Here is a 12,920-nt window from a genome sequence, read left to right as displayed (position 1 = left end):
CTTGCATACTGGGTCGTTCAGCTGCAGAGTGTCCCCCCCCCCCCCCCCCAGAGCTTTAGAGCCCTTTCACACCAAATACAGTTGGATGCAGGGGTGGACTGACAACTCATGGGGCCCCCGGGCAATAGGAGATTATGGGGCCCCCAGGCAATCAGAGATTATGGGGCCACACAGTATATACAAACACGTTTCTATTGGCTGAGAAGGTACTGGAGAGGTGGGGCAGCTATAATCCCGGAATTTTTAGACCAAAAGGATGTCGGTAAGGAACATTTCAAAGACAGATGTAAAAAAAACACAAATTTTTACATACTGTCCCTGGTTTTACTGAGGCTGGCAACCCTGATGGGGCCCCCTAGTGGCATGGGGCCCAATGGTCAGTCCGCCCCTGGTTGGATGTATTTTGAACTTCAACTGCATAGACAGCCCAAAATCAAGGTAATCCTACGGGCATAGTTCACATCATTGCAGTGCCTTTCAGTGCAGTTAAAAAAAGTAGAGCATGCTGCATTTTACTGCACTGAAAATGCAAGGAACGCGCTACAAATGCACTTTAAGGCTGGATTCACACCTCTGCATTTTTTGTGCTTTTTGCATTTTGCATATTTGCACTGCAGATCATGTTCCATAGGAAACCATGGTAAATGGACTGTATTGCAAATCTGCAAAATGCAAAAAGCACTAAAACTGCATAGATGTGACTCCAGCATAAGCCAAGAAACCCAAGCCAAAAAAGATATAGCAAAACGTATGGAAAACACAGTCCGGCCCACTTCCAACGCGATTCAAATGTATGTAAACATGCAGTAAAAAACTGTGCAGATATATATATATATATAGTTTTATTTTTATATATATACATATATATATATATATATATATGTATATAGGTGTGTGTGTGTGTATATATATATATATATGTAATGTATATGTGTGTGTGTGTATATATATATAATATACATACAATCAATCACATGTAGGTAATGGAGGAAGGGATTGTGCAGCAGACAGAAGGTTTGAGAAATGCTGAACATTCCGCAGAGAAGGGAATTTCTGGCCTGTATAGAGGTGGAAGTTTTCCTTAGAACAGGCTGGCTCTGGTTCTCTCTATGGTGAGTGTGTGGAATTTCCCAGCCTGATCTGTACACAGTACATAGATGAGTGCAGAGCGCAGAGCTCCGCCCACCCCCGAAATTCCCCTCTCCCTCCTATGAGAAGCGGAGAGCTCAGCCTTCTGCACTCACTTCTCTCTACACCGAGCAAGGAGCACCTACCGGCCTTCTCATCTACAGATACTCGCATCGCATTTATTTTTTTTGGGATTGTTCTTGAATTGTTGGAGAAGGATCACCATGTCTGCTCGCTTTGTGGATTACTCTGGGAATATGGGGGTGGATGGAGATCTTAGGATACTCGGCAAGGACAAGCACTTCCAGAACACCGAGGATCGCACCGACAGCGGTCTGGACTCCCTGAAAGAGGAGGACTATGACAGCATCGTCCATGGGGTCCAGAACATGTGTATTCCGAGATCGGCCGATCCACAGGACTACGAGCCCGAGCCATGGAAGCTTCAGGCCAACGAGGATGGAGACACGTAAGTCACTCTGCCTGGACTATGTGTGTGTGCTGAGTGCCCGATCTGATCTATAGGGGGTGCAGAGAGTCAGATCGAATCTGCAGGTGGTGCAGCATAGAGGGGACTGAGTGCACAGAGTGAGATCTGATCTGTAGGGGGATGCAGAGAGTGAGATCTGATCTGTAGGGGGGTGCAGAGAGTGAGATCTGATCTGTAGGGGGGGGGGGGTGCAGAAATGAGATCTGATATGTAGGGGATGCAGCATAGAAGGGACTGAGTGCAGAGAGTGAGATCGGATCTGCAGTGTTCCAGCATACAGGGGATTTAAATGCAATCTCTTAATATTTTCTACTAGTCTCTTAGTATATCAAGATGATACAAAATGCAGCAAGGATGGGTGTCTATTATTGCATTATATGATGTCATCTCATATTGTGCACTCATGTATGGCATCTACTGCAAGATGTTGATGGAACCTGCTGTATACAGGGTCTTAGAACATGGTGCATTTACTATAGCAATCCTGTAGCATTTAGTTCTCAATTTGTCATAAGGATTTTTTTTTTTTATATTAAAACCAAAAAAAATAAAAAATAATCCTTTTCTAGTGTGTTGCTTTAAAGTGCGCCCAATTATCTGGGGATTAATGCTGCATCGGTGATTGGCATCTTTAAAACAAAAAAGTGTTTATTTAGAGATTACATTTTGTGGGGTTTTTTCTTTTTTTTTGTGCTGACGCCATATTTGTCTGGGTTTTCCCTTCCTCTCTTTGTAAGCTGGGGGGGGGGGGGGGGGGGCAGGCTCTTGGTGTACCCTCCTGCGATTGGCTGGCTGTCAGAGGTGGGGCAGCCATTCAGGGCAGAGCTCAGCTATTCGGAAAGTCCCTGGCTGGTGGCCAGGAACACAACTGCATACATAAGAGCGGAAAACAACAGGCATATCTAGAGACACACAAGAAGAAAAAAACCCAGCTTACACAATCCTGGACTGCACTGGGGGAGGGGAAATAACTGCGAGCTGACACTGAAATGACTACATAGGTATTGACAAATGGAGGATGAGGAAATGGGTGACACAACATTTCCTTTTTATTAGTTTTACATCAAAGAATTTAAAAGACGAAAAAAAAAAAGTCAGTTTCAAGTTAACCTGAAACATTTTTGTATTGTGGATGTTACAATTGATTGTGTACCTTGGAATGTTTGTGTAATCGCTCCCATTCATTTTATCCGTCACTTTAACCCCTTTCTTTTCTTTATATTACAGGCTTCTCCATCTGGCAATTATCCATGGCGCTAAAGATCTCGCAGAAGAAGCAATCAAGAGATCATATAGAGATGGATATTACCTGAACTGCCAGAATAACCTTCACCAGGTAAATACAGTTGGATCCCATTTTTCCTAATGAGCTCTTCCGGTCTTATAGGAATTGTCACTTTTATTCAGAAGGAGAGTGTGTTACTATTACAACCAATCAGATTGCAGCTGTCTTTTTTTTTTTTTTTTTTTTCCTGCTCTGTTTGGAAAATGATAGCAGGGATGTGATTGGTTGCTTTTAGCAGCACCTATACCTTTCATATTTCTAATATGTATCTGGTATATCAAAAACTAGAAACCTTGTATTTGAATGCTACCATTGCTGACCATCACAAACAAATGCTAGTTTCCTGGCTGCCTCTGGCTTTAGTTCTTTCTGAGTTGTTGATCTGGGGCCAACATGGAGGCTGAAAAGCCAGAACTCAACATGTGTTTGAAGCCACTGGACCAGTGATGGGAACGGTCAGCATGGGAAGCCTCCATATTACTCTGAGTACTTTATACTTAAGCTAGGCCAGACTTTGTCTTTTTAATTGTCACATAATATATTTGGAATATGGTCATTAATGTTGTTGTCTTTTTTTGTTTGCAGACGCCACTTCATGTGTCTATAATCACAGAGCAAGCTGAAATTGCAGAGAAGCTCCTCCAAGCTGGATGTGACCCGGAAGTCCGAGATTACCGCGGAAATACCGCCTTACACATTGCCTGCGAGCGGGGATCCCTACGCGGAGTTGGCGTCATAGTTCAATACAGCAAATTCCAGCTTCCCTCTCTTCTGCAGTGCTCCAATTATGATGGTATGTATCACATTTCAGGGATGCCAATATAACTAGCCAGCAAAAAAGAGAGATTATCATTTTTATTTCTCTTATGTATGGGAATTTGAATCTTAATTATTACTTGCTTTTTCCGCAGGTCATACATGTCTACACTTGGCATCCAGTAAAGGTTTTCTGGCCATCGTGGAACACTTGATCAGTCTGGGAGCAGATATTAATGCTCAGGTAAGTTGTGTTTTTTTGTTTTTGTTTGGCAACTTCCCCGTTGTTTGGAGAAGTAATGTCACAGTGACTTGTAGAGGTTGATTGGGCTTTTTAATTAAGCATCGCATTTATTTATCATTGCAGGAGCCTTGTAATGGGCGCACAGCTCTCCACATGGCTGTGGATAAACAGAACCCAGACTTGATGTTTCTGTTGCTCAAGAACGGAGCCGATGTGAACAAAGTTACATACCAAGGCTACTCACCATGCCAACTTACCTGGGGAAGGAATAACAGTGAAATCCAGCAACACCTACTGTCTGTGACAGAGAAGAGCTTACAGTACCTTCCAGAGAGTGAGGATGAGGACAGCTCAGACTCCGAATCAGAACATTCAGATGACGAGGTGATTATTGGAATCTGATTATTTTATAGATTATACTTCCTGTGCTGCGCCCTGAACACTGCCATGGTGGCTTGGGACATTAGGCGTTTGTGGGTTTGCTTTGGCTTGGGTGAATACTTATTGCAGTATAGTGCTGCTGTAGCCATCTGTTAACAAATGGCAAAGGTTTGGGGATAGAAACATTATCAGTGGACATTGAGGGCCCAGATGCCCAGACCCAAATCTGGCTGGCTACACAGTGGTTTAAGCAGGTAGAAATAGCATTTTTTTTATATATATTTGGGTTAAACCAATGTATGTATTGTTTGGAAACCATAGCACTAGTATCCCTTGTCACTAGGAAATTACATTTCAGTTGGAGATTAGTGAGTCAAGGAGGCCCCTGTTTTGCTATCGTGCTCCATCACACATAGTCACGGCCTTATGCCAGTGTAGGCCTTTTGATACACATTGATTAAGACTTTTTTTTTGTATTCTTTCATGTAATCTAATGTATTTTTTTTTTTTTTTTCTTTTTTCTTTTCCAGTATATGTATGATGACTGCAAGTTGATGTGCCAAGGGCTGAATTAGAATGATGTAGCATAAGAAGGACTTTAGAGATGTACCAGGGCAAATCTTGTCTTGTACAAGGGAGTCTAGCACTAGGACCAGTGAATCCTTTACCTAGACCTCAAAGGATGCGACCGATCCACTGTAAAGTTCTAGAGCCTGATAAGGTGCTTGTGCTGTCCCAAGACCATCACATGAGAAGAGCCATGATGTGGAGGAGAGCCTAGAGAACAAACAATGAACTTTTGAGGTTGAAGACCTGTGACCTGAGTCATTTCTCAATGAGGTTATAATGAGCATTGGAGCTAAAATACTGGAGAAAACAAGATACTGATTCCTTTTTAACGTGTATGGGTGAAGCAGTCTGACACCAGAACTAGCAAATGCATAAACATATTGCTGAAAATCTTCTGATGAGAATTTGATTACTAATCTCAGTATAGGAGGGATGTGATCAGAAAAAAATAAACTGAACAATGTATATATTGCAAATGTACATGATATATTTTTATATTGAAACAATCTATTTATTAAAAAAAGTGAAAACTATTTTATATATGTGTTTTTTCTCTTCTGATTCTATTGTTAAAAAAAAAAAAAAACTCATTGGCTACTCTGGGTTTCCAATCATTGATGAATCTAGACCAGAGGTCTCCAAACTATATGGCCCGCCACAAGATTTTATGCGGCCTGTGGCATTTCATCAGTGTGTACAGATTGGGGATTCAGGTCAACAGAGGCCGGGATGGGGACCCTGATGTAATAGGCACCCTAGGAGGGGTCTCATTTTTAAAACTTTATTTTTTTTTTCCTTTTGATCAAACCAACCCTGGTTGCTATGAAAAGAATGATTCTACTTTTAAGAAGCTTTTCTAAATGGAGGACAGTAATGAAGTCACATTTCATTGGGGGAATTTTGCTTTGAGGCGGCACTGTATGAAAATGGGTCTATTGGAGGTATCGGTGTTCCAGCTATGTAGTGTATATCGGTGGTCATCAACCCTGTCCTCAGGGCCCACTAGCAGGCCAGGTTTTATGTATTACCTTGGAGAGATACAGACTAGAATACTGCAATCACTGAGCAGCAAATGATATCACCTGTGATGTATTTCAGTTATCTTGCAAACCTGGCCTGTTAGTGGGTCCTGAGGACAGGGTTGATGACCACTGGGGTATATAATCCACCATTTTGTTATAAAGTTAGAGACACTACTGACACTCCACCTGCCTACCATATAGAAAATAAGGATTCTTGATGATCTTTAAAACTTATCAGTTCACAAGGGGGGAAAATATTGTTCCGCCATATGTTCTCAAATGTAATTGATTTTAAAAGTATTGGTTACTTTCCCAACCAGTGAAGTAGCTAGGCCTAGTTTATTAAAGACGACATAACTGGGTTTTGGATCCTTTATTAAAGGATACTCTGCAGTGAGTGCTCTGTGAAATAATTTCTACCTCTGTTCTTGTCCACATGGGAATTATGGATGTCGCTTTCCAGTTGAGTTGTCCCTAATCTATAAAACATAAAAAAAAAAAAAAAAAAGTCTGATGGGACAAAAAAAAAACACAGAACAGCTGGAGCGCTGCGAGTCTAGGGGCCAAGTAGAGTGCTCTGACGAGGAGTGAGTAGGTAAGTGGATCAGACCCAGTGTAGCCATCACAGCATGGAAAGAGATGCGACAGTCAAAGAAAAAACACAAAATGCAGCGCTCAGGGCTTTAACAAACGCATGCCTGCAAAACATGTAAGTCACAACAACAGAACAGTGGACGCTTACACAACTGACTTCAGGACACCTTTCCCCCTCATCTCTGGCACAGAAGTGATGTCACAGAAGGTGCATAGATGCGCTGGGAATCTTGCCCCTGCTCGGCTTGGTTGTTCCCTCTGGGGCTATTTTACATCATACAGGTTGCCTTTCTATCCATCCAGCCATGGCATCCACCTGGAGCTGGCAGGCTTTGCCAGCAGTCAGTATGCTCCCCCTCTGGGAACTGAATTTTCTCCCTCCATTTCCTTGGATGGTGATTGATGTTCAAACCATCTCCAGGAAAGCCTTCTGGATTGATTCCCTCTTATCCACCCTGAGGTCACTGGTAACTTTCACTACCATTTAGTTTAAACTTTGACTGTTCAAGCGTTGTTTATGCATACAGTACTACGTTGGAATTTATTTGATCATTCTCTCAGAGCGCTGTATTTTGTGTTTTAACAAGTATGGGGACCCCTCATAATGACCATTAGAGAAGTGCAGGAACCCCTTGTATCTCAGAGCAGCTTAGTTTCATCTGGGGAGATTGATATTTCTAGGGACAATCCCACTGAGTTGGGGATAGTCTTTGCAGAGGAACTGCTCAATGATGGGAAGAAGTAACACTATATCCAGGTACATCTTTCTGTCTCGCCAAGGGATGGATAACACTGGAGTGTCAAAGTATAGTTTGCTGCTGAGTCAAGAATGGAATAATATGAACCTTCCTGAGGGTACAGCTGGCAATAGGGGAAGGAAATGGGGTTGCGGTGGCATTGGTACAAATTCAGAGAAGAGAGGAAACTGGAGTGTCTAGGTATAGTTTTTTGCCAAGCCATGGATGGGACAACATGAATATTTTCTAGGAGTACTGTGGTTTAAAGCTGGGAATATGATAATAGTGGTATTTTCAGTGCAGGGGATGGGACGGAGGAGACTGGGTTTTGCATGTATAGCATGCTCCTCAATCATAGATAGTCTGGTTGGAAACAAAAAACAAAAACACAAGTCTATCTAGTTCAACCATTAGAAAACACACACACATAGAAAACCTCCATATACACAATCCTATAAGCACAGTTGATCCAGAGGAGTCAGGAATGAAACATATAACTAAGGATACTATGACGTGTACATAGAAATCCAGTTGCAGGAAAAGGGGATTTATCTTTTTTCTTCTGAAGCCGGTCATTTTTATAGCTGCCAAAATTCAGGTGCATCACACTTGCAGCAGTTTGTAGGTAGGATTTCCCAAATCTTCCCCTCTCTGCTCATTAAATGAATTCCCCTCCTATATAACAGAAATTATATAAAATATGGCATCCCTGGGCATGGTTTTATGTTTATTCTCCTACGCCCGTCTTTTTTTGATGGAATGCTGTGTTAAAGGGCTCATTGCTTCTTAATAAGAGGGGCGTTCAAGTCAAACCGGGACTTTTGAGTTTATATAATAAAAGCTCAAATTTCAATGGTAGGAAACTGCATTTATTTTTCAACATACAGTAAAACCTTGGATTGCGAGCATAATTCATTCTGGAAACATGCTTGTAATCAAAAGCACTTGTTGATCAAAGCGAATTTCCAGATAAGAAATAATAGAAAGTCAAACCATTCGTTCCACAACCATTTATTCATACGTCCTTCAGTTTATAGTCCATATAAAAAGATTATAGCAATGTGATAGGTAAGGATGAGCTCCGGCGTGTTCGCACACCCTACGTGCAGAGCCTGCCAGGAAGTCGACCCTGCGCTGCGCTAATCACAGGCAGTGAGACATTGTCCCGATGCATAGCTGCAGAGATCGGGAAATGCCTCACTGCCTGTGATTAGCGCAGCGTCGACTTCCTGGCAGGCTCTGCACGTGGGCTGTGCGAACACGCCGGAGCTCATCCTTAGTGATCCAAAGCTAATTTCCCCATAAGAAATAATGAAAACTCCACTGATTCGTTCCACAACCATTTTATTCATAGGTCCTTCAGTTTATAGTTTATATAAAAAGATTATAGCAATGTCATAGGTTGCGTAACCATAAAATGTCCATCCACAAATGGAAGCCTCCACAAGGGGAATAGAAGCAGGAGCTACAAAGTATAAAAGAGAAGAGAGACGCCTCTAATTGTAGCAATATGGTTACATTTAATGAAGGTAAAACATTTAGCAACTCACATGGTTGATGATTAAAAGAGGCACATCTAAGTATGCCGGTGTCTTGTCTAATAACGTCCTCCATCGGATAGTGTCCCCTGCGTACTGCATGCGCAGTACACAGGAACACAGATTCCGAAAATATCCGAGGATGAATGGCGCCTGCGCCGTGAGTCCAGGTTCTATCCCCACTATCCAAGTGGACATAGAGTTAGAATAAAAAAGAGCCGAGCGCAGCGAGGCCGAGCCCGAAGCGTGGCGAGCGAAGCTCGCCCGCGAGGGGCCCTCTAAAATTCACAACCCTATGTCCTCTTGGATGGTGGGGCTACCACCTCCACTCACGGCGCAGGCACCGTTCAGCTTCGGAGATTTTCCGAAGCTTCGTCTGCTCCGTACTGCGCATGCGCAGTACGGAGTGGACACTATGTGATGCCCGGACTCTATATGCCAGAACACCGGCATCTGGGGTAAAGCTTTCCACATAGCTCATCCCCCGCACCGCCAGCTCTCACTGACGTTAGTCTGCAATTGTGACTGGGAAGACTACAGTAGAGCGATTTGAAAGTGAGGCTTGAAGCACTTGTGCAAGGGATGACATTGATGGTGGTGTGGAGGACAGTCTATGTGGACAGCTTTGGGGATAACAGAAGTTGATTGATCACAAGGCAGAAACTCCTAGCTAAAGCCCACCATAGATGGAACGATTTTCTTTCCTGCAGCCACGGTTGTAGGAAAGAAAATCGTTAGATTCCCCATAAAGTCAGTGTTGATGGGGGAATCTCTCCCGTGGAGCTATTATGTTCTTCTGGCAGGGGAGTCATCCCGGCTGGGAGAACACACAGTGAATATTGCTAGCGGCTATAGCTGCTGGCAACGATCACATGAAAAATCCGACAGCTGGGTACAGTAAGCCTGCCAATACATGGTTCGAATCTCATCCAGCTGAACAGGCCGAGACTCGAATTGTCTATGACCGACCACTTGACCTCCAGAAGATTTACCCCCTTCGTGACCAGGCCATTTTTTGCTTTTTGGCACTGTGTTACTTTAACTGACAATTGCGTGGTCATGCAATGCTATATACAAATTCATTTATATCATTTATTTTCCCCACAAATAGAGCTTTTTTTCTGGTGGTATTTGATCACCACTGGGATGACAGCGCAAATGTCAGTTAAAGCAATGCTGTGCCATATCGCAAAAAATTTTCTGGTCGGGGGGGGGGGGTTAATCGTCCAGAGGTCAAGTGGTTAAAAAGGTAAATTAATGCAGCCACCACATCAAAGGATTGGTAAGCTTCAATATATTACATTGTTGGTTTCTGGTTTAATACCCCTTAATTAATGCGGTTGGTTAATATGGATTATTGCAAATTAAAGAACACTAATGCGCAAAACCAAAGTGAACAAACAAAACAAATCCACACAAACCAACAGAAACTGCCAAACATAAAAAAAGTGTTCCCACACAAAAAGCAGTCAAATAAAATATGTGGCGCTAACTGCAGTGAAAAAAGGTAAATAATCAAGCTAAATCAAGTAAATAATGAAAACTATTCAGCAGTGTAACATCATCAGACTGACTAAATCCTTGTGATAAAAGAAACCAATAGTAGTCAAACACATCCAATGTAGCTCTAAGAATATATAGAAGTGAATAGCAATCACAAAGAGAACAAAAAAAAAATCAAAAAAAAATCGCATGAAGTGAAAAAAGTTGCATAAAATCACATAAATAGACAAAAACTTCATATAAAGTGCAAGAAAGATACAATAAAGATGAGAAGATCTAAAGTGCATAAAAGTTCAAGAAAGACCACAAATAACCTTCTAGATTGTAATCTCTAACGTCCCTCCTGTATTGATTTGTATTGTAAGTGTACTGTCTGCCCTCATGTTATAAAGCGCTGTGCAGACTGTTGACGCTATATAAATCCTGTATAATAATAATAATAATAATAATAACATGAAAAAACACATAAAATGCAAAAAAGTCGCTACAGCACAAAAAAAATCACATAAAGTGGAAAATAGTAAAAAGTCAATATAAAAATTTAAAAAAGTGCAGAGTCCGATCAGTGCAATGAAGTTCCAATGTGAATGTACTAAATCTTCATAAAACAGTTCATATAGAAGACAAAGTGCATGTGTAGAAAATGATTGGTTTCAGATTCCTCCAATCCAATCAGCAGCAATCCGTGGAGTGTCACACGTTTCCCCCAGCCTCTTACCTCCAATGAAGACCCCTAAAGTAAAATTGCAATCTGAGGGCAACGGCAAGCCGGAAGTTGATCGATCTCCTCCGATCGTCACAGAACTGTTTTATGAAGATTTAGTACATTCACGTTGGAACTTTATTGCACTGATCGGACTCTGCACTTTTTCAAATTTTTATATTGGCTTTTTACTATTTTGCACTTTATGCAATTTTTGTGCACTGTAGCGACTATTTTGCATTTTATGTGTTTTTTCATGTTATTTGTGGTCTTTCTTGCACTTTTATGCACTTTAGATCTTCTCATCTTTATTGGATCTTTCTTGCACTTTCTGTGAAGTTTTTGTCACTTTATGCGATTTTAATGCGACTTTCTTCACTTCATGCAATTTTTGGTTATTTTTTTTCTCTTTGTGATTGCTATCCACTTCTATATATTCTTAGAGCTACATTGGATGCGTTTGACTACTATTGGTTTCTTTTATCACAGGGATTTAGTCAGTCTGATGATGTTACATTGCTGATTAGCTTTCATTATTTACTTGATTTAGCTTGATTATTTACCTTACCTCTTTTCACTGCAGTTAGCGCCACATATTGACTTTTATTCAATATGGATTATTGTACGTGTTTTTTGCAGCCTTATTAAATAAGCCTGAAGGCGGCCATCTCTATAACTAGTAGCTGGTTAATTATAATAACAATTTAGAAAATGATCCCACCAGTAATTTAATTGACTGGACCCTGAATTTCGCTCTGTTGGGCTAATATTTGCAGGTTTGAATGTGTGTTGCTAAGTAGTAGAGGGGTTGGTTCTTTGGACCGCTTACTAGCTCAAAAAGGGAGTATGAGATTTCAGCGCCAGCTAATGGATCACTGTGAGCAGGACCCAGTGGAGATGGCATTTTTAATTAGAGGCAGCACACACCAAGAATTTTGTGGTAACAGGCCAAGGAGGAAGTATGGACGCAGTACCTAATAAGGAAATACACCTGTTCCTTATTGGCCTATTCCATCACAAGGCTGGGGAAATTCCCTCAAGTCTATAAGAAGGTAGCAGGTAACATATGGGCTTCCCAAACAGACGTCACCAGGGAAGGGATCCAAATGACCACCTTTCTAATTCAATAAATAGGTGATTGGATTACTTTGAGAAAATCCATGATTGTTATGGTTTTGCCTGATCTATTCTGAATCCTAATGTGACTGGGATTTTCCAGTAGGGTATTGTAGCATGCTAGGAATCGATTATTATGGAAAGTTTGCAGGTTTAAGTGATATTCTTTATTAACTAATAACATATTAAACTTGAATAGGGATCTAAGGCTGGCCATAGACGGTTTGAATCTCGGCTGGTTCAGCAGGAACTGCTCAAGATTAGAACAGTGTGTGGGCAGCCTGAATGTACCAAGTTCATTAATCGATCGATCGATCAGCTTGGGTACAACCAGCCTGCCGGATTCACTTGTGATTATCGCTAGCGGCTGCTATAGCCATTAGCAAAAATCACTGTATTCTTCCAGCTAGGGATGGTTTCCAGCCCCCGCTGTGAGCAGATAATTGCTCAGCTGGAGGGATTCCTCTGTCAGCACTGTCTGTGTTAATGGCGGAATCTTGCAAATTTTGCACCGGATATGGCCTTCTTAAAGAGGAACTGCAGCCTGCTCACATAATTTGTAATAGAAAACATTGTTGCGATTCCGAAGCTGCCCTCCAACCACTTTGTATATTATTTTATATATATACACAGGCATACCCCACCTTTAAGTACACAATGGGGTTTATTTACTAAAGCTGGAAAGTGCAAAATCAGGCTCACTTCTGTATAGAAACGAATACGCTTCTAACCCCAGCTTGTTCAATTAAACTTTAGTAATAAAACCTGGAAGCTCATTGGTTTCTATGCAGAAGGGAGCCTGAATTTGCACTTTCCATCTTTAGTAAATAAACCTCATTGTGTACTTAAAAGT

At 41.5% G+C, this 12,920-nt stretch overlaps 1 protein-coding gene across 1 annotated transcript; it reads left to right on the top strand.

Annotated features, from left to right (window-relative positions):
- The first annotated feature begins 1,291 nt into the window (after window positions 1-1,291).
- Window positions 1,292-5,387, top strand: NFKBIA (NFKB inhibitor alpha). The gene is made up of 6 exons (XM_077464715.1): window positions 1,292-1,597; window positions 2,846-2,954; window positions 3,489-3,696; window positions 3,815-3,903; window positions 4,027-4,287; window positions 4,815-5,387. Exons 1-6 carry the CDS (start codon window positions 1,353-1,355, stop codon window positions 4,857-4,859), a joined length of 957 nt encoding a protein of 318 aa, XP_077320841.1. The 5' UTR covers window positions 1,292-1,352; the 3' UTR covers window positions 4,860-5,387.
- The last annotated feature ends 7,533 nt before the right edge of the window (window positions 5,388-12,920 follow it).

Source organism: Lithobates pipiens, unplaced genomic scaffold (genome assembly GCF_037356315.1).
Source record: "Lithobates pipiens isolate NorthernLeopardFrog02 unplaced genomic scaffold, aLitPip1_a1.2 Scaffold_30, whole genome shotgun sequence".
Lineage (NCBI taxonomy): Eukaryota > Metazoa > Chordata > Amphibia > Anura > Ranidae > Lithobates > Lithobates pipiens.
The sequence above is the reverse complement of the archived record's forward strand: the minus strand, read 5'-3'. Positions and strand labels throughout refer to the sequence as shown.

Excerpts from the sequence above, each read along its gene's own strand:
- NFKBIA (XM_077464715.1), top strand. The coding sequence starts at position 1,353 with ATGTCTGCTCGCTTTGTGGATTACTCTGGGAATATGGGGGTGGATGGA. Across the intron at positions 3,697-3,814 it reads GCAGTGCTCCAATTATGATG|GTCATACATGTCTACACTTG; the intron begins GTATGTATCACA and ends CTTTTTCCGCAG. Across the intron at positions 4,288-4,814 it reads CAGAACATTCAGATGACGAG|TATATGTATGATGACTGCAA; the intron begins GTGATTATTGGA and ends TTTCTTTTCCAG.